Consider the following 21,712-nt stretch of genomic DNA (forward strand, 5'->3'; position numbering starts at 1 on the left):
GAAACAGACTGCAGGTGACAACTGTCGCGAGGCGGGGACAGCATTAACCCCGCATTGACCAGGGAGCCGGAGCGAGCAGGCTCCGGCCGACAGAGCCTCCAAACGGGCGGGCAACTCGGCCGCACGATACCCGGCGCGTCTGGCCGGGCAACGCCGGCTCGGCGCTGGCACTGCTACTGCTGCCGCACTGTCGCCTCGTCGTCTGCAGACAGTGCCAAAACTTGCCGCTTGATGTGAGGGCGCCACCTCCTGGACACCGCTCGGCAGCATTTGTGCCCAATAATAGTCGCATCAGGTCGCACTAGACAACATACCGAACTCAAATGGCTCCCAAATGACGCCCCTGTGCAGACCGCACGGTCGAGTGGGCCCGGCAGCGTCGGCTGGCCTCTGGCAGGCCTCGCCAGTGTATCGCTACCCGAGCGACATCGCTGGGCGACGCAGGGTAACTGGGATGCCCGCTCCCGAGCGGCCGGGTAGGGTAGGGTAGGGTATCGTGCCGCCGGGGCAGGGTAGGGCAACGAGCGGCCGCGTCTCGGCGCTGGCATCGCTCGCCAGAGTTGCCCGCCCTATTGGAGGCTCTGCCGGCCGACTCGCCCCCTGTGAGTGCGAAGGCCGCATCATGCGCGCGCCATTTTTGCTCTGATGGGGGCTCACTCGGTCGGATAAGTACAACTTTTCATGTCCCCTGGGACTGATACTCGGAAGGGCATACCGCTCACTGGAATCCAAATCCGCTTATGGCCAACGGTCGAGTCGATCCTGGAAATCCCGGTTCCCGTTCATCCGTCAATTCGCGCGCTCGTTCCGGCCGCTTTCACGGTTCCGGGGAAACGCGGAGCCGCGACCATCACCACCGCCTGCCCCGCCTGCCCCGCCTGCCCCGCCTGCCCCGCCTGCCCCGCCTGCCCCGCCTGCCCCGCCTGCCCCGCCTGCCCCGCCTGCCCCGCCTGCCCCGCCTGCCCCGCCTGCCCGCCTGCCCCGCCTGCCCCGCCTGCCCCGCCTGCCCCGCCTGCCCCGCCTGCCCCGCCTGCCCCGCCTGCCCCGCCTGCCCCGCCTGCCCCGCCTGCCCCGCCTGCCCCGCCTGCCCCGCCTGCCCCGCCTGCCCCGCCTGCCCCGCCTGCCCCGCCTGCCCCGCCTGCCCCGCCTGCCCCGCCTGCCCCGCCTGCCCCGCCTGCCCCGCCTGCCCCGCCTGCCCCGCCTGCCCCGCCTGCCCCGCCTGCCCCGCCTGCCCCGCCTGCCCCGCCTGCCCCGCCTGCCCCGCCTGCCCCGCCTGCCCCGCCTGCCCCGCCTGCCCCGCCTGCCCCGCCTGCCCCGCCTGCCCGCCTGCCCCGCCTGCCCGCCTGCCCCGCCTGCCCCGCCTGCCCCGCCTGCCCCGCCTGCCCCGCCTGCCCCCTGCCCCGCCTGCCCCGCCTGCCCCGCCTGCCCCGCCTGCCCCGCCTGCCCCGCCTGCCCCGCCTGCCCCGCCTGCCCCGCCTGCCCCGCCTGCCCCGCCTGCCCCGCCTGCCCCGCCTGCCCCGCCTGCCCCGCCTGCCCCGCCTGCCCCGCCTGCCCCGCCTGCCCCGCCTGCCCCGCCTGCCCCGCCTGCCCCGCCTGCCCCGCCTGCCCCGCCTGCCCCGCCTGCCCCGCCTGCCCCGCCTGCCCCGCCTGCCCCGCCTGCCCCGCCTGCCCCGCCTGCCCCGCCTGCCCCGCCTGCCCCGCCTGCCCCGCCTGCCCCGCCTGCCCCGCCTGCCCCGCGCGCTGCCTTGGCCTGCCCCAGGGCAAAAGTTTGCCTGCGCGCGACGAAGCCGAGGCGGGGCCGAGGATGGGGATAGGGGGTTCAAGAGGATAAAAACTAAACAGAGCCTCGTCCTTGGGCCTTCGACGGCTGCATCCACGCGACTGCCTGGCGAGGCCAACGAGGCCAAGAGCGGAGCAAACAGCACACGACTCGGGCGGCGCGGCGCGGCCCGGGACGGTGACGGTGGCAGTTGGGCGTGGCGCGGCGCGCTCGCTCCCCTTCACGGCCCTTTGCTCTCTACGCGTCCTGCCTCCCCCTCCCCCTCCCCGACGCCGCGGCGGAGGACAATAGCCGGCCGAAGCCGTATCACTGGCAGCAGCTCGCCGCCGTCGGCACGGCACAGCCAAGGCACGGCCTGGCGGCGCGGCGTACGAGCAGGCCGCTGTGCTCCGTGGCTCCGTGCCTCGGCAAGCAGATCGAGGCCGCCGTCTTGGACCCTCATTCCGACTTATTGCGCACGGCGCGGCGCGGCACGGCACGGCGCGTCTCCGGGGACGAACCTTGTACCGGGTGCCCGGGAAAATACAGGACAGTGCGATGGGTGGCCTACCCTGGCTGAGCCGCAGGCGCGCCTGCCGAGCGGCGTTCGGGTGGCTGGCGAGCAGTGGTGGGGGAAAGGCAGTGGCGATCGGGCAGTGGCGGCCAAGGTGGAGGGGCAGCAAAGGGTAGGATAAGGCTCCAGGGGCACCCACGACAACCCCCGCGACTACCCCTTCAGAGTCGCGACCACCCTGCTTTGCAAACACCCTTTCAGAGTCGCGGGTCGCGAGATCCTCGCGAAGATATCAACAGGGGTGCCACGAGGACCCCGCAAACGGTGTCGCCAGGACAAGCGCCAGGATCTCGCAGCCCGCGACTCTGAAAGGGTGCTTGCAAGACAGGGTGTCGCGTGGGTTGTCGTGGGTGCCCCTGGAGCCTTATCCTACCCTTTGCTGCCCCTCCACCTTGGCCGCCACTGCCCCATCCCCACTGCCTTTCCCCCACCACTGCTCGCCAGCCACCCGAACGCCGCTCGGCAGGCGCGCCTGCGGCTCAGCCAGGGTAGGCCACCCATCGCACTGTCCTGTATTTTCCCGGGCACCCGGTATATTGCCCCGTGCCGTATCAAGATCGGCCCCGGGCTGCCCCGGGCTGCCCCGGGCCAGGGAGGGGAGGTAGAAGCTTCGCACAACCGCCAGTACCCCGGCTGCTATTCGCGCTCCTTTTGGCGTCGTCGTTATAAATTACGCCGATAAAGGACCGGAAAGGCAAAATGGAGAAAAGTGGAGGAAGGGGGAAGGGGGGCCGCGTGGCGCGTTGGCTCAGCCGCGCGTCCCGCGTCGCATTCTCACAGAGATATCGACAGAGGCATGACGAATGGCGGCACGGCAAGCCTCGACTCGGCCCGCCGACCCATTATTTTGCGGACACTTAACTTATTCGAGCACGAGAACAGCCCGCGCCGACTCAAAAAACAATAAATAAATGATGAAATAACCAAAAGGCGGCGGCCAAGGGCTTTTCCCCGCTTGCGGCAGGCCGTGCGGCAGGCCGTGCGGCAGGCCGTGCGGCTGACGCTGCTGCGCCGCCGCGGCTACTCAGCTCCAAGGGCGAAGGGGCGGAGCGGCGGCTAAAATCAACACAGCAACACCGGCAGGGCGGGGCGGGGTGGGGCGGGGCGGGCGCGCGGCGCTTCCTCTTCAAACAGGTCTCTAAACCACACCGCTAATTAATAATGGCATCATTAGTACCATCAGTTGCAAAACAGACCGACGGCCCGGCGGCCCGGCCCGAGGCCTGCAGAGCGGCAAACACGGACACCAACTACTGCGTCCTGCCGCGCCGGGCGCGCTGGCCGCGCTAAGGGCCCAAAGGGCCGAGGCAGCGCGTCCAGGGACGGCCGGGGCCGCCAACCTAACAACCGTGAGGTGCCTCGGCGTGCCTACACGCCGCACACGCGGGGGATGAGTTCCTCGCTGAGACGGGAAGGGAAGGCGTCACGTCGGCTGCGGCAGCGAGAAGTTGGCAGCGCAAATTGAACAGGCGCCGCGCGCCGCGACCTCGGAGGTTGCCTGCCTGGCGGCCTGGCGGTGCGCGGTGCGCGGTGCGCGTTGCGCCCCTCGAAGCTGCGCGGCATCGCGGCATCGCGGCATCCAAACAAGGGTGGGGCGAACTGTATCCACAAAAAGTGATTGGAAAACAAGGTTTGGCGCGGGTTCAAACAACCGCCACGTCGCCCCGCTCCCCTCCCCGCCCCACTCTTTCTCGCGCCTTCAATTTCTCACCCCGGCCAACGGCCCGGCCGCCCGGCCGTCCATAGATAGATATATTCCAGTGCGGCGGCGGCCCGCGGAGTCCGCGGCTGTAAATATCCCGCAGCGGGGACCGCGGCGCCGCGCCACTGTAACAAATAGCGGCCGCGTCGTGAGGAAGTGCCGGGGGGAGGCCGCGGGGAGGCCGAGCAGGCCGTGGAGGCCGAGGCCCCGGGTGGCCGGGGCCGCGGACCAGCAACAGGCAAAGTGAAGTGGGCAGCCTTGGCCGAGGCGCCTCGCCGCCTTCGCCACGCCTCGGTGGACCATCGCGGGGCTCATGGTGGAGCTGTTAACTTGATGGCCCTCTTTAGTGCGGCCAGAGCCCAGCGGCTCTGCGCCACGCGGCGCCACGCCCCGGGGCTCACCCGGACGGCCGGGGAGGCGCCGCGGATGGCGCCGCCATGGCGCTGCCGGGGACGTCCGACGACCGCCAGCGGCAGCGCCATGGCTCAGAACTGCATAGTCGCTCCGATCCGAGCGCGACCGCTCACTGGGACGGGGCCACTGGAAGAGAGCAGCGCGACACGGCAACAACTTCACCCTCCGCCTTGCCGTAAAAAAAACAGGTGACTTTGCGCAATCAAACGCGGTCGTCTGCAGAGTCCCAGCCCACTGAGTTGGCGTCGAGCGGCACCGCCGGGGACGCCCGCACTCTCCTTTTCCTGCTCCACGTTCGGGAGTTCGCGGTGACTTCCACTTGCCAGACTCACCCTTGCAGTGCCGTGGCGTGCGGCGCCGTGGCGTGCCTCAGCGCTCTGCCAGGCAACAGGTGGATTACCCGGCAAGCCCCGCGCCGCGCCATCTCGCCCTTAAGCCGGCCGTGTCATTAGAGAGGGACAAATCGCTCGCCAAACTCCCACGGCATGAGGGCGATAACTTGCACGGTGAGCAATGGCAGTCATTTCCACACCCGCCGAATTAGCTCTGCTTTCTATCTGTTCAGCTCTGCTTTTCGTTTCTCTTTCTCCCTCTTCTTTTTTTGTCGGCAACTTGCTCGCGAAACTCGTCCCATTACCTGCCACTCCGCGATAGACGCGTCTTGTTTCTGCGGCGCGGCCCCACACAGACGCGCCGACGCTCAGACGCACAGACGCACGCACACCAAGGCGCCAAGGCGGCTCGACCCACCAGCCCCACCGGCCGGGCCCCATCCCCCACGCCTCGCTCTCGCGCTCCTGCCTGCTCGTGTCTTAATGGGGAGTGAATCCTCATCAAGGTAATTGAGTTTTGATAAGACCCCCCTCCACCGCCGCCGTGCCCCACCCTGCCGGGCAAGCCTCGCCGCGCCACCTTCCGAGAATGGAAGAGTCGTGTTCTGAAGAATGAGCGGCCGAGCCCGGCCCGGCGGAGCCCGACGCCCGGAGCTTGTAGCCTGAAGCCCGAGGTAGGCAGGAAAGTAAGAGAGAATCAAATCGGAAGCGAATGCCGCGCCCCGTGCCGGCCGTGCCCAGCAAATGACCCGACGCCTTGCCCGGCTCCGCCCGGCCGGGGTGCGCGATCACTCCATTCGCCTTTTCCAACTTTCGCTCTCCGGCAACATGTTTCGCGATTCCAGGAGGGCGGGGCGGGGCGGGGCGAGCGGGGTGAGAAACGTCGCGGAAGTATGAAAGGCGGTGACGGGGAAGACAAGGACAACGCGCAGCCCAGCGTGGAGGAGGAGGAATGGGGACGCCATTTTCTCGGCTGGAATAAACGTGATTGCAGGAATCATTAAGTTCCGCGTAATAGGATCGCCGGCAGGGGAATGACTTTCTGGCGAAGCCGGCGAAGCAGGTGGGGCTCGCCCTGCCGGGGAAGGGCGCGCTGCTGCAGCAGTGGCTCGCGGCCCGCCCCGCCCCGCCCCGCCACCGCGGCGCTCTCGGGTGGATGGCGAAAGCCAGGATCGGGTCATAATGGAATTACCAGCGGGCTGGGTCGGGCCGACGGCCAACGGGGCGAAGTAGTGATGAGAAACTGATTCAGGGCGCCAGCGCGGCCGGCACGGCCAGCACGCCAGCATGCCAGAGCTGCAGCGCGCCATTACCGGCCTGGCGAAAGCAAAGCGCCCACGCCCAAGTTGCTGCCGGCACTGCCGGCGTTGCGCGGCGCGCGGCGGGCCAAGTCGCGGGAAGAAGATGAAAGCAGAGCCACGGCAGAGCCGACGCATCCGATAAACGTCCCGACGTCCCGGCCAGAGAGCCGCCCCGCCCCGGCCCGCCCCGGCCCGCCCCGGCCCGCCCCGGCCCGCCCGGCTAGACGCGCGCGTCACGAGCCAGGCTAGGCGCCCGGCAGGCAGGCAAGCCCGTCACTCAGCCGCGTCCGCCGCGCTGCCTACCTCCGCCACTGCAGGGGCTCCAGAGGCGAGGTGGCGTCCCGCGAGACTGCCTGCCTGCCTTGCCGGCGTCCCTGTCGTGTCAAGGGGGTCCTGGGGACCGGTATTAGCGGAGCCGAGCCGTCCGGGCAGTCCTGGGCGGGGCCGGGGTGGGACCGCGGCAGGACATTACCGGTACGCTCGGCGGCTCGCCACGGCCCGGCGGCGCGGCGCGGTGCGTGCGTTTAACTGCTCGGCCTTGTACTGAGTAGTGAAGTAAGCCCACAGAAAAATGGCGGGACGTTTGCGGGAGAGGCTGGCCTGGCCGCGCGGACTGGGTGGCTCGCGGGGCGCGGCGGGGCGGGCGGTCTCTGCACACAGTCGTAAGCTTTATATCTCTCTGTCGTTATGTCCAGGGAAATTGCCCCCCGTTGCCGTTCTTCCCGTTCTTTCTGCGCGACCCTCCAGGACGCCGGGAACACGGCAGCGCGGGCCGCGCGGTAACGGCCAGTTGAGACGTTGGGCGCCGCGGATCCGGATCTCACGTCCCCGGGGACGCGGGACGACGGCGGGGCGCGGCGGGGCGCCGAGCCGAGTCCGAGGGGGAAATGACTTCGGTTATCCGATGTACAGCAAATTGGTTATCCGCTATCCGGATAACCAGAAATTTCGAAGTAATCCGGGGAAATTCTGAGGTAATCCGGGGAATTTCTGAGGTAATCCGGGGAAATCCGGCGCAATCCAATGGTAATCCTGGAAATTTTTCGATGTAATCCGGAGGTAATCCGCGGGTTATCCGGGGTATCCCTATCCGATGTACACAAAATTTCTCAGTCGTTTCCCCCTCGGCCGAGTCGCCGAGGCGAGCCGAGCGCCGCGGGACGCGGAATGGAGGCGGAGAGGAACAACTTTGTCGTCCTTTAGGATGATCGATTCGGCGCAGCTGTCTCGGTGCGCTGTCTCGGTGCGCTGTCTCGGTGCGCTGTCTCGGTGCGCTGTCTCGGTGCGCTGTCTCGGTGCGCTGTCTCGGTGCGCTGTCTCGGTGCGCTGTCTCGGTGCGCTGTCTCGGTGCGCTGTCTCGGTGCGCTGTCTCGGTGCGCTGTCTCGGTGCGCTGTCTCGGTGCGCTGTCTCGGTGCGCTGTCTCGGTGCGGCACACAGCAGGCTGATTCCGAATGGCGCTATCGTCGCTCTGTCTCGCTCGCACTCGTTGAAAGTCGCGTGGAGGTGCGAAAGAGACGGAGTGAGTCCGCTGGTTGCCGGCCGGGCCTTTGGCCGGGTGGACTCGCTGCAGCGCAGACTGCACTGTGGACACGTTCCTTCTGCACGTCCCGACGTCCCGGTAACGAACCCCAGCCGAAAATTCCGGCCACCCTCCGGCCGGAAAATAGTCCGGCCGAACTCCGTTATGACTCCGGCCGTATTTGGGTAAATTTCCGGCCGGACACCACCGGACTCCGGCCGGCGAGCTGTCCGGCCGGAGTCCGGTGGTGTCCGGCCGGAGCGTGGCAGTGTCCGGCCGGAGCAGTCATCAGTCACTCTGACCACAAAGACCATGGGACAGTCCAAGGCATGGTCGGATGGTCAATTTTCGATTCTGAGTCGATTGGTACTATCGCCATACCCGTAAGACCATCCGTTCGCAAAATGACCCAAAAAGTGGAGCGGGTTGCCTACCTAATTGTCATACAATTGTGCCTACCTTCTGGGCGGTGGCTCGGGTCCGGCCGGAATCTGAGGCTCCGGCCGGAGATTTTCAAAAGTTCCGGCCGGAACGAAAAATTCCGACCGGACTTCAAAAATGTCCGGCCGGACCGAGAAATCCGGCCGTAAAAAAGCCACCTCCGGCCGGAGAAAGGAAAAGTTCCGGCCGGAACTAGAAATTCCGGCCGGAATCCGGGCCGGAATTTTCGGCTGGGACGCGCCTTGTCAACACGGCCCGGCCGGGCCCGGCAGTCGGCCGGCAGCCTCACGGCCTGGGCGACTTCGTCGGCGACCTCCTCCACCACAATGGACGTGATTGGCGCCGGCCTTTTGTTCCTCCAGCGGCTGATCATCCCTCGTCACCCCGTGCTTCCCCCCCCCCCCTTCCCCTCCACGGACGCCGCGGCGCGCAGCCTTTGGCAGCTCCCTGCACTGGGGGTCGCGGCCGGGCCACGGCCGGGCCGCCGATTCCCTGGAGGCCGAGTTGGCGGCTGTCAGTAGGTCACTCGAAGGGCACACACTGTGTGCCACACTGTGTGCCACACTCGGCCGCAGGGGGCCGCCAAACTGATTCCGAGAGTCGTTTTCGTCGCCCGGCCTTTCGCACTCATGGGCCCGTGTTGGTGCCAGAGGGACGGAGCTCTACATCGCGGAAGCAGCCACACCGGCAGCCAAAACGAGCGGCACGTCGACAAAACAACAGAAACACGTGATTCTTTACGGAAACCGGGAGGCGCGGAAAACTTGACGTTTGCAGACGGCCAGAACGACGACGACGGGTGCGTTTAGTGCGGTGTGAAACTGCTTGCAGTCCGCGGGAAAGTTTCGCTGAGATTAAGTGCCTCGCTCGGCCGTGGGCCGTGGGCGGTGGGCCCCCTGCTGGGCGTGCTGGACCCGCGCTGGCGGCCGGCGGGCCCAGGTGCGACTCCGGACGGGACGCACGACGGTGGCTGGCCGAGGAAGGCGCCTGGCTCGGGGGGGATGTACTCCTTCACCCTGACTGGCCATACTGCGAGTGGGAGTCGTAGCCGTTGGTGGTTCTTCTCCGCCGGGATAAAGTGTCACCTTAGTAAGGACGGCCATGTCTCGTTTTGCAGTGCAGGCGAGCATGTGTCGGGCTCGAAATGGCATACGATCATGTGTGGTCTAGCCCTTAATGGTAATGGTAATGACGGGTAGGTAGGCCCGCCGGCCAGCCGTGTCCACCGGGTGGCCTGCCCCCGCGACTGCAGGGGCCCTACACTAGTTCATCCCCGTTAACCGGCCGCTGCCAGCCTCACCGTTGACGGCAACCTCCAGACCTTCAGGTCTCTTTCCGCCGAACCCGCCTCGCAGTGGACCGCCGCCAATGCCAATGCCAATGCCCGTCGCCGTAAACAGGCGGGGAGGGGGAGGGTGAAAAATCAGGACGGGTGGGATATATTCGTGGCCCATTGTCTAGATCGCCATGGCCACGCATGTGCCGCGGCCCCAGCCCCACCGGGCCGGGCGGGGCCGGGCCAACCGGCCCAACCGCACAAATCACGAACCACAGGAAAAGAGAGAAAGGAGGCCGGTGCAGCACGCGCAGCGCGCGCAGCGTGGACGCCACACAATCAGGTGCCAAAAACAAAAGAAGGTGGCGGTGTCCGCGTTTTCATCCTACTTCCACACACCGCGCCGAACTGGTTTATCTTTTTGCTTGCTTCTTTTTTTTTTTTTTTTTAAAGAGATTCATGCTTTTATTTTCACTTTTTATGTCCGGGCTCTGGCCGCGGCTATGCGGCGGAACACCCAACACATTAAACGGCGTTTGATGCGCTTCGCGTTGCTTCGCATTGCTTCGCGTTGCTTCGCGTTGCTTCGCATTGCTTCGCGTTGCTTCGCGTTGCTTCGCGTTGCTTCGCGACGAACCAGGTCCAAGCCTCCGAGGAAATCTCTCTGGCCGCACTGCCGCGCTCGCCGGCCAGCACGCAGATAGTGGTGGTGGAACAGTGTGGGAGAGTGATGGAAGCGAGGCAAAGCTCGGCCTGCAGGAAAAGGGGTGTGTTGACGGGCAGCCTTGGAGAGGCAAGGCCGGCCGAGCGCACTCACATTGTACCTGCGGCAAACATGGCACGGCAGGCCGGCGGCAGGCCTTGCCTGTCGACATTTTAAGGGTCAGTCTTGTGCGGTACAGCTCGCTTGGAGTTGCTTGGGGTCGCTTGGGGTCTGCGTGGAGCACCGCGGCACTCCGACTCCGGGCTTGTGGCTCGTTTGTTGCACTCTCGAGGGCGCGCGGTCCGTAACGCCCGTAACACTGCGATGCAACGACCAACGCAGACTGCAGGCTGCAGACCGGAGCTGCTTCCGCCTCCTTGCATCCTTGCATCCTTGCATCCCTTGCGTCCCTTGCATCGACCGGCCACCGGCCTCGCCCCTCCGCTCCCCTCGAGGCTCCACCACATTATCGGTTCCGGAGACATGCACAGAAAGTGTCAAGTAGACAGCCTCACTTGCACCAAGGTGAAGCCGTCCGGGGGGCCTTCTTCGTCACGTCCGCCTCATCCTCCCCGCCGAAATGGCGTTATTGCCTAACCAGTCATCCCCCTCCTGATTTCATCTTCTCCTCCAGAGCGCTGCTGCAGCACGTGTTGGCCCGGCCCGAGGCCCGAGGCCCGCCACGCCACGGCCGCGCCACGGACCACTCCACTCATATTTTCCACACGGCCCGTGGGTCCGTGGGTCGCCCCCGGACTCCCAGCCCGCGGTGGTGGAAGGAGGGGGGGGGATATCGTGGTGCAAAAGGACGCTATGAGGTAGAAGGGAGGCGGGCGAAGAATGGGAGGAACGTGACTCGAAAAGAGAAAAAAAGGAAGAAAAAGCGAAATGAATAAATAAACGGAAAAATAAGCGGGAGAGGAGGGCGTGCAGTATGGAATGCATTAATCCCACGGTGGCTGATCTCTTCTAATGCGCATCGCCTCGCGCGGTGAGAAAGAGAGAGAAGGGTGCTTTAATTCGGCCAGAGTAACGCGCGGAGCGGCGCGAAGCCACGGGACATTTCGCTTCACGGGCCCTTAACGGTGGCGGAGCGGAGTCAAGAAGCATTAAATTGGTCCGGTCGAATCACTGTTTATTTCCTTTCCTTCCGCGACCTTTCGCGTTTTAATTACCGGGCTGCTGCCCCCTTTGCCCCGCCCCGCCCCGCCCCGCGCGCTGCGTTTTATGATGCAAGTTTTGTCATTACGTGCCGCCGGGACAACAGCGGGCGGCCCGTCCCGTCCCCGACATGACCTGCCACAATACCAACATGACTACTTTAAATCAAGCCGTGCGCCTCCCCGCCGAGGGAGGACGCTGCGAGGACGCTGCGAGGACGCTGCGAGGACGCTGCGAGGACGCTGCGAGGACGCTGCGAGGACGCTGCGAGGACGCTGCGAGGACGCTGCGAGGACGCTGCGAGGACGCTGCGAGGACGCTGCGAGGACGCTGCGAGGACGCTGCGAGGACGCTGCGAGGACGCTGCGAGGACGCTGCGAGGACGCTGCGAGGACGCTGCGAGGACGCTGCGAGGACGCTGCGAGGACGCTGCGAGGACGCTGCGAGGACGCTGCGAGGACGCTGCGAGGACGCTGCGAGGACGCTGCGAGGACGCTGCGAGGACGCTGCGAGGACGCTGCGAGGACGCTGCGAGGACGCTGCGAGGACGCTGCGAGGACGCTGCGAGGACGCTGCGAGGACGCTGCGAGGACGCTGCGAGGACGCTGCGAGGACGCTGCGAGGACGCTGCGAGGACGCTGCGAGGACGCTGCGAGGACGCTGCGAGGACGCTGCGAGGACGCTGCGAGGACGCTGCGAGGACGCTGCGAGGACGCTGCGAGGACGCTGCGAGGACGCTGCGAGGACGCTGCGAGGACGCTGCGAGGACGCTGCGAGGACGCTGCGAGGACGCTGCGAGGACGCTGCGAGGACGCTGCGAGGACGCTGCGAGGACGCTGCGAGGACGCTGCGAGGACGCTGCGAGGACGCTGCGAGGACGCTGCGAGGACGCTGCGAGGACGCTGCGAGGACGCTGCGAGGACGCTGCGAGGACGCTGCGAGGACGCTGCGAGGACGCTGCGAGGACGCTGCGAGGACGGGGGTGCACTGTGGAGGGCTTTCACCCCGCCCCGCCCCCGGGAGACCCCACGCCGACGCTTGTTTGATCCGTTGCCTCAACAAGGAGGCCATCTAGCACCAGTGCATTTAGGAGATTAAAAGAAAGGCCATCAGCATCGCCGTCTCGAGGGCCCTGCAGACGAGGCCGAGGCCAGGCCGAGGCCAAGCAGCACTTCCCACACTGCGAAAATAAAGAGGTCCACGGAGGTTTTCTTTTTTTTTCGCTCCCGGCTTACCCCTCACTGCCTGCGGCCACGGCGCGCACATCCAGCAAGCGGCGAAGCCATGGCGCAGCGATCCAAATGAAACGGGAGTTGCCTCGGCCTCGCTCTCGGCCTCGCTCTCGGCCTCGCTCTCGGCGTGCACGTACCCAAATTTATGCACTGTCACAGGGTGTGGTTGCGCAGCGCCACCGCCACGCGTGTCACGTGCCGCGAATGCGCAAATGAAGAAGACCTGACGCAGCGAGAACCAGGGAACCAGGCCGCACTCCACGCCACGCCACGCCACGCCACGCTACGCCACGCCACGCCACACCACGCCACGCTACGCCACGCCACGCCACGCCACGCCACGCCACACCACGCCACGCCACGCCACGCCACGCCGCGCCACGCCGCGCCACGCCACGCCACGCCACGCCACGCCACGCCACGCCACGCCACGCCGCGCCACGCCACGCCACGCCACGCGGCCCGCGGGGGGCACGCAAGCTGCACGCCACTGGCAGGCGGCAGGGCACGGAGTCGGGAGGAGAGCCTCTGCACACAGCAGCAGCAGGTCAGCGTGGGCGAACGCGTTCTTCGGGGAACTCATCAGCTCTCGAGGCTTATTCCTCCTCTAGTTTCTGGATGGAAGGGTATTGTTGCTTCCCTTCCTCCTCTAACAATACCCTCGCGAAATCGTCCGTTGAAGCGGAGGAGACGCCTTTGGGACTCCAGCGGGCTTCTGTTCCTAGACTCCGTTGTGGTTTAAAAGTGAAACTTTCTTTTTTCCTGTTCCTGTTTTGTTTCTTCTCTTTAAAAAATCTCATTCAACGAACGTTAATGAAAGCAGATGATACTCGTTTGGTTTTCTTCTACGGGGTAGTATGGGCTCATTCCAAAGATATTATTTAAAAACTGAGCCCTTTGTGCCTTGGCCTGCACCGCCGCGCCGTGTCCGTTGGATTGCGAGCACCCCGTGCCCCTGGGCTGTAGCGGGGAGGGATTGTCAATGTTGCTCGCAGGCCGTCGCGCGCGAGTGGGGTTCCATTGTCGCGAATTCCGCGCAGGCTGCGCCGCAGCCAGCCACAGACAGCCGCACCATCCCGCCCCGGCAGCCAGCCCCTATTATATTGTTAGGGTATGTACTTGGTTTTTGGACTCTCGAGTAAAAGCTAGCTGACACCTTTATGTATCTTGTAGTTGTAGTTTTAGGTATGTTTTTAAGTAAAGGTATCATCTGCTAAAAAGGCACACTGAATTTATTTGCCATAAAATTTAACACGGCCTTATATTTGGCTTCAAAGTTAGTTTAGTTGCCTACTCTGTCTCCATGCCATGCAAATTTATGCAACAATTTGTCCGTCTGGACGTCACACCGTCCTCGAGACCGAGGGTGACCCAGGGTGACCCAGGGCCAGCGCATCCACTGTGGGCCCCCGAGCAACACGGCGCCTGCCACACTGCCAAGCCATGAGGTACGCTACGCCACGCATCGCCTGCACAGCTGTAGTGCTGTCGTGCTGCGTGCCTGGCCTCGTGCCTTCCCGCGCCCCTCCCACCCCATCGTCTGTCTCTGCTGACGGCCCGACTTGAAAGATTGGCACTGAGTTTCCCTGACGCGTCAGAGGAGACATGTATCCGAGAGGGTGGGCCCCAAGTTGCCTTTGCCGCCCCCCGAAGGCGCAGGGCGCAGGGCGCAGGCCAGCGCCAAGTTAAGAGAACACTGTAAACCGCTTCCGGTCCGAGGGCCGAGTCCGCCACTGATTGGGGTGCGAGGGTCAGGCCGGTCAGGCCGGTGTGGCCAGCCACGCGTTCCTCTCCGATCTGCTTGTTGCAGCGTTGCCGTTTCGAGAACATATGCCAACTATTCGGGCCCTGGGTGCGGCAGCGCGGCCGCCCAGGCCGGCGAGCGGAAGGGCTGGAGGGCTGGAGGGTCCCCGAATCACGGCACGGTATTTGCGGTCGGTGGCTCCGGCGTGCCGGTCGGTGATGGAGGCGCAGGCGTGCACGCCGGCGTGCCTCGAGGCGTACAGGCACGGCTGTTTCTCTCCAGGCCAGGCTAGCCCAGGCCAGGCTAGCCCAGGCCCTCTCGACCTACCTGTGAGTGCCCACAGCTCGCGCAGGCAGTCGTCGCGGTGGCCCTTCATGCTGCCTCGCTGGTTCATCTCGTAGCCGCCCTCCAGGGACTCGAACAGGAGCGCGCCCAGCAGCACGTAGCCGCCGACGAGCGAGAAGAGCCCCACGTTGGAGAAGAGGTGCGTGAAGAAGCTGCGGAGGCAGCTGCTGAGGCGGCGTGCCCGCGTCGCTGGCGGCGGTGGCGGCGGCGTCCCCGCCAGGTTCACGTCGACGTCGTCGTCGTCCAGGCCCGGCGCGCTGCCGTCCTCGCTGAGGCCGCTGCCGGCCTCGGGCTGCATCGGGGCCCTGTCCGAGGCCCTGTCCGAGGCCCTGTCCGGGGCCCTGTCCGTCCTATCGCCGCGCGCCCACAGGGCCTGGGCGGCGGCCACGAGCTGCTCGTCCTCCAACGACCCGGACCACTCGGATTCGGTGCTGGGGTGCCATCGCACCCGCTTCACGGAGCCGGTGAGGGGGACCGTGGCGCCGAACGTGACCGCGGCACTGTTGGCACCGAGCGGGGCGCTGGCGGCGGCGCTGGCGGCCGCGCCGAGCCATCCGGGGCCGGCGGCCGGTCCGGGCCCGCCGCGCTCAATCGTGTCGCCCAGCCCACTGCAGGGTGCGGCCCGCGCCGACCGGGGGGGCTGGCGTGCACCCCGGCGGCCTGCACTGGGGCCTGGTCGGCCTGGACACGGACCTGGGCTCCTTCCGAGCCCTGGCCACCCTGGCCACCCTCGACCTAGTCGTGCCTCACAGCGCCACGGCGGCGAGGGCCCCTAGTCCTGCCGGGGCGCGGCACCTCGCCGACGTGGCGGGCCCCACGTCATGGTGCATCACTACTCCGTGCTACTGCAGGACCTCGACTTCGCGTTCCGCACGAGTCTGACTTCGCTAACGTCTCGGCGCGGCTTCGGCTTGGCAGGAGCTTGCCTCGATCGACTGCATGCTTGCGCGCCCCGGCGGCCACTGGCGCTGCTCCGCGCGGCGCGCCCCGAGACTAGCCCTCCGTGCCACCGCGGCGTTCCCCGGCTGGGCCCGCGGGCCCGCGAGGGGTATCCGCACGGGTCCGCCGAGGCCGTGGATGCCTCTCGAGGTGCGGGGTAGCGACGCGCAGACGCAGTATGCCCAGTCCAGCCCAACCCTGTGGCGTGGCGCGCCGGCGAAGTTTCCCTTTATTGACACAGTCCTGCTGAATCCTGAATATGGTTAAAATGTACGTACAAAAAGGCTTTGGTGAAGTTTGAAAGTGGTTTCCTGGAGCGCTTTTAATGAGCAGCTTCCCAACATTGGGTGGATATACGTATATGCTTACTGGGTGCGAGGCGAAGGTCGGACGAAGGGAAGTACCCTCCTCGCCACCACTACCGCCGTGACAGACAAGCCACGTCCTATCCTCGCTCTTGGAGCGCTGCACTGTGGCAAAAAGGTACGGAAAATTCTGTTCATTTTTTTGCCAGGATTCTCCGTAGCCCTCTTATCAATATTCTCCGAAGGCTCTTACAGTGTTCTCCGTAGGGCCGTACAGTATTCTCCGCAGGACCGCACAGTGTTCTCCGTAGGGCCTGGAAGACTGTATAGTCCTACGGAGAACACTGTAAGGTCCTACGGAGAATACTGTAAGAGCCTACGGAGAATATTGACAAGGGGGCTACGGAGAATTACCACAAGCTTTTTACAGAATTTTCCGTAGCTCTTTGCCACAGTGTGCGGTTGTTGGGCCGAGCCGCAGCCGCGGCCCGCCTTGCGCCCCGCCTTGCGCCCCGCCTTGCGCCCCGCCTTGCGCCCCGCCTTGCGCCCCGCCTTGCGCCCCGCCTTGCGCCCCGCCTTGCGCCCCGCCTTGCGCCCTGCCTTGCGCCCCGCTTGCGCCCCGCCTTGCGCCCCGCTTGCTCCGCAGGACCCGCACAGTGTTCTCCGTTGCGGCCTTGAGCCGTATGGCCTACGGACACTGTAAGGTCCTACGAAATACTGTAAGGCCACGAAATATGACAAGCCGGCTACTTGAGAAACCACACGCTTGTTTCCGAATTTTCGTACGCTCTTTGCCACCGTGTGCGCCCGTTGGGCCGAGCCGCAGCCCGCGGCCCCGCCTTGCGCCCCGCCTTGCGCCCCGCCTTGCGCCCCGCCTTGCGCCCCGCTTGCGCCCGCCTTGCGCCCCGCCTTGCGCCCCCCCGCCCGCTTGCGCCCCGCCTTGCGCCCCGCCTCGCCTGCGCCCCGCCTTGCGCCCCGCCTTGCGCCGCCTTGCCCCCGCCTTGCGCCCCGCCTTGCGCCCCGCCTTGCGCCCCGCCTTGCGCCCCGCCTTGCGCCCCGCCTTGCGCCCCGCCTTGCGCCCCGACCCGTCCGCACAACGCAACGCGGATCGCGCGGGTGGAGAGGAGCCGCGGCGCCGCGGCCCTCTGTCTGTTCCCCTGTCTGTTCGCAGCCGAAGAAGCCGTCTCAAGTCCGCCGAGCAGCGCAGTGTGTTCACCGGCCCATTTGGCGGCTTGGCCGCGCGGCCAGCAGCAAGGGAAAGGAGGTGGCCGAAGTGGCCCTTCTCTCCCCTTCCCTTCCCTTCCCCTTCACTGCGAGCCGCCGTGGCCGCCGTGCCTGGCACCGCACACCGCGCGTCGCCTCTCTCCCTTCCCCTCTCTCCCCGTCACCTGGCAGCACAGCGGCACGGCGGCACAGCGGCGCGGCCCCCTCTCCTCCTCGCAAGGGCCCCGGGCCCCCACTCTCGCGAGGCCCGCCTCTCGCCGCCGAGTACGCCGAGTGTGAGACTGACCAGCGGTCAAGCCTACGCGCGCTGACGGCGGCGGAGGCGCGGCCACCTCCTGCGCGCCTCTGCGCGCCTGGCTGCGCGGTGGCTCAATCCTGACAGCGGCCAGCCCAAAAACTGAAGTCGTTGAACGGCTCCACCGCCTCTCTACGCGCTCTGAACCTCTCTGAACCTTGAGCGGAGCGAGGCGGCAGTGCGGGCCTCCCCAGCCAGCCCGCGCGCCGGTCTGGGGCTGGGAGGGGGCATTCCCTGTGTCCCCTTACCCCTTACCCCCTTCCCCCGGCCAGTGCCGGATCCTTTCCGGTCTAGCAAAAGTGGGACATGCGATTCGTGGGCAGTTTGTGTACGTCCTTCCCAGTAAGAATTTCTTGTGGAAATTGGAAATTGTCCTGATCGGATATATTTAAGCACGGATTGTTACTTGCAGACTCTTCACATCCTAAGTACTATTGGATATTTACGTGAAGTGATAGTTCACAAACCAGGCAACACGTTTCCTTTCTGCGTCGGATACGCATCAGTTTTCCACGAACTAGAATTTTAATGACGTTCGTCGCCGAAAGCCGAGTACTTTTAGGCATGCTCTCAGGTGCCAACGTCAGCGGACCCACCCGATCACAGTTAAATCGGGGAGCTTACGAAGCAAAACCCTTTGTCTTAACTTTGTCCCATCGTCCGGCGCAAAGCCATTCTTATAAGCGATTGCTTATTGATTAATTCAGCCGGGTACAGTGCGCGCACACAGCACACAGTGGCACGGCACTGCACGGCACACGGCGGCGCTGCTCACGAGTGGCTACCGTCGCGCCGTCGCCGTCGCCGTATCCACCTGAAGTGAAGGCGAAGGGGGGAGGAGGGGAGTGGAACGGGAAACGGGATCCCGAGCTGGACGGGTAAGAGAGGGAGGAGAGAAAGGGAGGGAAGGGGGAAAAGGCACCCTGGGATTGGTCAAAATTGGCTGGGAGGGGACAAGATCCGGCACTGGAATGTTTTGGCTGTGGTAAGGTGATTTTCCCCGTCTCGCCTCGCCGCATTGCCACTGCTTCTCCAGGACTGCAGAAGTCGACCGTCGTTCCACGTCTCGACGTCTCCACGGCGAACCCCTCCACGATGGCGACGTCTCCGGCAGCAAGAAGAGTCGTAAGTGTCTTGCTGGGAATCCTCGTAGGCTCGGCAGGTGTCAGTGTGTCAGCGGCCCCGCGCCCGTTGGGTCAGGTGTCAAGCAGTGTCAAGTAGCCGGATCAGCTGACTCATTGACAGGGCAGCTTAGAGGGATAGGTTATGGCTTTTTTTCTGGCTCGCTCGCGCCAGCCAGTTATCGCCTCTTGGGTTTTTATCAGAGCGAGGGGCGAGTATGCAGTCAGCCGCGAAGTCTGAGTAGCTTGTCATTCCGCGCGTTCATTGCCTTTATTTTCTGAGGTTTGTTAATTGTGTTTCTTTCATTTCACATAAAATTAAAACTCTCATGAGCTGTTTCTTTTCTATTAATTTCCTTCATGAACCTTTTTTCTTCTCCTTACTTCACTGACGGTCTGCTTTTGGAAGCCTGCCAAGAGGCGACGCTTGAACTAAAAAGAATGACATTTTGCCACTAGGCGTGCAAAGGTCTATTTAAACTCACTTTAGCTTTTGTTTCGTACTACATAGTGCAGGTTTTGTCTTGCAAGTGATAGGAGTGAACTAATTACATCGGGTTCTTTGTGTTAAATATTCATGTTTCAGTCATTTAAAATTAAATACCTTTCTTTATCTTTGTTTTCTTTCTTTCCTTCCAGGTAAAAAAAGACTCCCACTTTTGGAGAACATTTAAGAAAATGGTGTTGTGCATCTTGGCAACTGTATGGGTTTTTATCCATGATTTAATAGACAAAATCATTAACTACATTTTCGCCTACCTATACAATGGGAAGAAGAAAAATATCCCTCCAATTACTGATCCAATTCTTTTGAAGAGTGCCACTGGATTGGCTGAAGCAATTCGAAAACGAGAGGTAAGTTACTCATTTGCAAATAATTCTGTCTTTTTACTAGGTTTGAATTTAATTTGCGTGTGTGTGGCTATTTACTCAGCTTACGTCGGTTGCTGTTGTGAAAGCATTTGCCAAGAGAATCAAGGAAGTGAATGGTATCCTCAATGCTGTGGTAGATGACAGAATTGAAGCTGCCATTAGGGATGCAGAAGCAGTGGATAAAATGCTGGACACAGGTGCTGTATCTGAAAAAGAAGCACAAAAGACGAAACCATTCCTTGGTGTGCCTTTTACGACCAAAGAAAGTACAAGTTGCAAAGGTAAAATGATGGCTTATAAGAATATTGCACTTACCTGCGAGAACAGTCTTCATCTGTGCTTTTATTTTTTAATTTTCTTATCGCCCTGGTTAATTCTAGATGTACTGTTTCTGTGTATACAGGAATGAACTTCTCAATGGGAATGGTTGCTCGCCGAGGTCTCAAAGGAGAGGCAGATGCTGATGTCGTCAAATTTCTGAAAGAAGCGGGTGGAATCTTAATTGCAATTACAAATGTTCCTGAATTAAACCTATGGTGTGAAACTCGATGCAACGTTTATGGTCAGACAAACAATCCATACGATACAACCCGCACAGTGGGAGGCTCATCAGGAGGGGAGGTAGGCTTTCACTTTCATTATTTATGTTACTCCCTTCATCCTAAAGAAGTCTGTTCTGACCTTTCCAACTCAATGGTCATCTTTCTTTTATTACAGGCAGCTATTCTGGCAGCATGTGGATCACCATTTGGCATTGGCTCAGATATTGGAGGATCAGTACGAATGCCCGCTTTTTACTGTGGAATTTTCGGTCACAAGCCTACTACAGGTAAGAAACAAGTTATCCAAGTTATCCAACGTCATCTGTCATTCCAGTCTGTGTCAAGCTTAACTTGCTTCACAGGACTTACATCCATCAAGGGAATATCATTTCGCACTGGTCTGGAAACTCACTCTATGGTCTGCTGTGGTCCTATGTCCAAGCATGCTGAGGATTTGGATCCTTTCCTTCGAGTCATGATTGGCAGCAAAATTGGACAGCTCCAGCTGGACGCAAAGGTATTACCCAAATTCCACTATTTTTATATTATATATATTTTTTAAGGAGGTTTATTTGTTGCTCTTATATTTGGCTTTTATCCTCCAGGTAAATTTCAAGGAATTGCATGTTATGTATGTAGAAGAGTCAGGTGATCCTCGCGCTAGCAGTGTGAACGATGAGACTCGACAAACAATGTTGAAAGCAGTGCATCATCTGGAAACTCTCAGCACTTTTCCAGTCGAAAAGGTGAAAACAACTTTCTTTTCTGAAGTTAGTTTGGTGTATTGCTTGGTTTAGCAAAGCACTGTATATTGATTTTCCTCTTTAATTCTTTGATCACCAGCTGAATCTATCTGGATTTAAATACTGCTTTCGACTTTGGCGTTACTGGATGACTAAGGAGGGTGGAAACTTTGCCAGAGATATTACAAATCGTCAAAGTGAAGTCAACGTTTGGAAAGAACTGCCCAAGCTTATAGCAGGGTGCAGTGACCATACTCTGCCCGCTATGCTTAAATTGCTGGATACAGCTGTCTTCCCTCCAGAAAATAGTGAATGGGCTGAAAGTACCAAAGCACGCCTTCAAGATGAGCTACTAGTTAGTATTGGTGTCCTTCTCTTGTTTTCCGAATTTGTGCTGTGTGTGATAATCTGTGTTTTCTGACTATTAGAACAAACTTGGACGTAATGGCGTCCTCTTGTTCCCGAGTCATCCTTTCCCTGCTAGCTACCATTACACATCTTTCTTGAGGCCGTACAATTTTGGATATTGGGCCATTTTCAATGTTCTCAAGTTTCCAGTGACCCAAGTGCCTATAGGAGTTGACAAAGACGGATTGCCTCTTGGTATTCAGGTAATTTTTGGACTAGTGCTAATAATAACTTATCATGGACTTCTGGTGGTGATAGTTTGCATTTAGTTTTCATTTGTTTTATCTTTTCCAGGTTGTTGCCGCACCTTTCCAGGATCATCTCTGCCTGGCTGTGGCACGAGAGCTAGAAAAGGCCCTTGGAGGATGGGTTGCACCTTGCCCTGTGAAAACCATGTAGGAAAGGTGAAACGCTCCATTTTCAGTACTTCCAACTAAGGCTTTATAGTGATGCATCAGTATCATCTCATACTCAGTACATTCAAGTTTTATAATTTGCATGATGCAATTGGAACCATCCTATTATAATGTTTCAATTTTATCCAAGTATATTCAAGTTTTAAAATTACATGATGCAATTGGAACCATCCTTTTTTAATGTTTCAATTTTATCCAAACTATTTATAGTTGCAGGAAACGGTATTGGTGTCTAGTAACAAAGCAATCTTTTTGTAATTTGAATTTTATATTATCCTTTTTTATTAAATAAAGAAAAAAGAAACTTACACAAAATATTTTTTTAACAAAGAAGATGCAACT

The 21,712-nt window shown here is 61.9% G+C and overlaps 2 protein-coding genes across 4 annotated transcripts in view; one reads left to right on the top strand and one right to left on the bottom strand.

The window, feature by feature from the left end:
* Positions 1-15,327, bottom strand: part of LOC117654413 (potassium channel subfamily K member 3-like) — a 93,381-nt gene extending 78,054 nt beyond the window's left edge. Inside the window, exons 1-2 of the mRNA XM_034401028.1 lie at positions 15,323-15,327; positions 14,487-14,701 (exon numbers count right to left, since the gene is read on the bottom strand). Of these exons, the coding sequence (XP_034256919.1) occupies positions 14,487-14,701; positions 15,323-15,327 (220 nt within the window). The remainder of the gene's footprint in view (positions 1-14,486; positions 14,702-15,322) is intronic.
* A 2,799-nt stretch (positions 15,328-18,126) lies between these two features.
* On the top strand, positions 18,127-21,659 carry LOC117652022 (fatty-acid amide hydrolase 2). 3 transcript variants are annotated; one of them, XM_034396665.1, is made up of 11 exons: positions 18,127-18,145; positions 18,258-18,392; positions 19,028-19,243; positions 19,323-19,542; positions 19,665-19,882; positions 19,979-20,090; positions 20,166-20,320; positions 20,409-20,549; positions 20,647-20,901; positions 20,975-21,157; positions 21,249-21,659. In XM_034396665.1, the coding sequence occupies exons 2-11, from the start codon at positions 18,363-18,365 to the stop codon at positions 21,351-21,353; spliced, it is 1,635 nt and encodes a 544-aa protein (XP_034252556.1). In that variant the 5' UTR covers positions 18,127-18,145; positions 18,258-18,362; the 3' UTR covers positions 21,354-21,659. The 3 variants fall into 3 exon arrangements, with proteins under 3 accessions (XP_034252556.1, XP_034252548.1, XP_034252564.1); XM_034396657.1 differs by lacking the exon at positions 18,127-18,145 and having other exon boundaries at positions 18,189-18,392; XM_034396673.1 differs by lacking the exons at positions 18,127-18,145; positions 18,258-18,392 and adding an exon at positions 18,448-18,671.
* The last annotated feature ends 53 nt before the right edge of the window (positions 21,660-21,712 follow it).

This window comes from Thrips palmi, unplaced genomic scaffold, assembly GCF_012932325.1.
Source record: "Thrips palmi isolate BJ-2018 unplaced genomic scaffold, TpBJ-2018v1 HiC_scaffold_10, whole genome shotgun sequence".
In the NCBI taxonomy this organism is placed as follows: Eukaryota; Metazoa; Arthropoda; class Insecta; order Thysanoptera; family Thripidae; genus Thrips; species Thrips palmi.

What these genes read in the sequence shown, in the direction of transcription:
- LOC117652022 (XM_034396665.1), top strand. Translation starts at nt 18,363, where the DNA reads ATGGCGACGTCTCCGGCAGCAAGAAGAGTC. An exon ending in AGAAAGTACAAGTTGCAAAG is followed by an intron (nt 19,543 to 19,664) that starts GTAAAATGATGG and finishes CTGTGTATACAG; the next exon opens with GAATGAACTTCTCAATGGGA. An exon ending in GCCTTCAAGATGAGCTACTA is followed by an intron (nt 20,902 to 20,974) that starts GTTAGTATTGGT and finishes TCTGACTATTAG; the next exon opens with AACAAACTTGGACGTAATGG.